The following is a 1,318-nucleotide window of genomic DNA, read 5'->3' on the forward strand; positions in this document are numbered from 1 at the left end:
CATTGCAGCCGGATGCCCCCGGGGACTGGCAAGCCCCCCCCCAGCCTGCCAGGTTGTACCCCTGCCCTCCCGCATTGGGCTGTCTCGCCTTTTTACCCCCGCCATGAGAAGGAGGTGACTCACCAGCGTGGGAGACGTTCCTCAGCCCCGCCACGATGGTGTTGTAGTTGGTGTTGGGGGTTTCGGAGGCCTGCAGAGCGGGAGAGTAAGCGGCTGGGGCAGGGCAGAGCCAGCTCATCCTGCACCACCGAGCATCTTCAGGCAGAGCCAGCTCCCGCTGCGGTGGGGATGGGTGAGCTCCCAGCCAGCACCCCGGTACATGGAGCTGGTGTGGGGCTCATGGCACCTTTCCCCACTGAGGTCCCCCAGCACCTCCTGGCCTTGGCCCAGCCCTCCTGCCCCTTCTCGCTCCCTCAGGGCAGCCATACAATGCTCCCCCAGCCACACTGCCAGCAGCCAGCTCCCGGGGGGCCCCCTCCCACCGGCAGTGTGAGCCCCTGCAGACTCACCTGGAGGAAGAAGCCGAGGACAGCCAGCCCGTTGGGATGCCCCTTGGCCTCTGCCAGCGTCCGGTACTTGACGTTGATGTGGACAATGTGCAGCTGGGGAAAGCACGGAGGAGCCAAGTGTGGGCAACCGCCTCTGGCTGACCCCCTGGCAGTGGGGCACTCACCCATGGATCTCCCCAGCCAGCCTGGAGTAGCTGGAGGCTGAGCTAACCTCCCTCCAAAAAGCCCTCTTGATCCCATGGGGGCTTCTGCGGGCGGCTGCTCAGAGGATCAAAGCAACCCAGTGAAGACAGCATCCTTTGAAGGAGGTGGGGAAAGGGGACCAGCAGTCCCGGGGTGCCTGCCAGCCGCAATACATAAATTTTACTCTCCTCTGGCAGATAATTAATATTTTAGAGGCACAGAGCCTCTTTCCCCCAGAAGGATCCTGATGTGCTTGGCACAGCGTGCTCTTGCTTGCATTCACTGCCACAGCGCGCGGTCCCGGCAGGGCGCAGAGCCCTCCAAACCCCACCGAGTGCCTCCGACGAGGCAGCTTGGCCCACACATGGTAAATAAAAACCTCAAGTCTCATGTCAGCTGCTCTTTAACCTCCCAGGTGCCCTATGCAGTGGCTGTCCCTATCCTACCATCAGCACAAGGCTATGGTGGCAGGGAGTACGGCCAAACCAGTGCAGCATCACCAAGCCTGGGTGCCCCCGGCACGGCAGCCTTGGGACGCAGCAGCATCCCACCTTCCCATCACACCGAGGACTTCAGCCACCCAGAGAGCATGTCAGGGGATTTTTCTCACCTACCTCCATCGGGCG

At 62.4% G+C, this 1,318-nt stretch overlaps 1 protein-coding gene across 1 annotated transcript in view; it reads right to left on the bottom strand.

Moving 5' to 3' along the window:
• LOC104514687 (carbonic anhydrase 15-like) overlaps window positions 1-1,318 on the bottom strand; it is a gene marked incomplete at both ends in the record, with an annotated part of 2,053 nt that overhangs the window by 236 nt on the left and 499 nt on the right. Inside the window, 2 exons of the mRNA XM_010158435.1 lie at window positions 124-190; window positions 510-654. Coding sequence (XP_010156737.1) covers window positions 124-190; window positions 510-654 — 212 coding nt within the window. The remainder of the gene's footprint in view (window positions 1-123; window positions 191-509; window positions 655-1,318) is intronic.

This window comes from Eurypyga helias, unplaced genomic scaffold (genome assembly GCF_000690775.1).
Source record: "Eurypyga helias isolate BGI_N326 unplaced genomic scaffold, ASM69077v1 scaffold22369, whole genome shotgun sequence".
NCBI lineage: Eukaryota > Metazoa > Chordata > Aves > Eurypygiformes > Eurypygidae > Eurypyga > Eurypyga helias.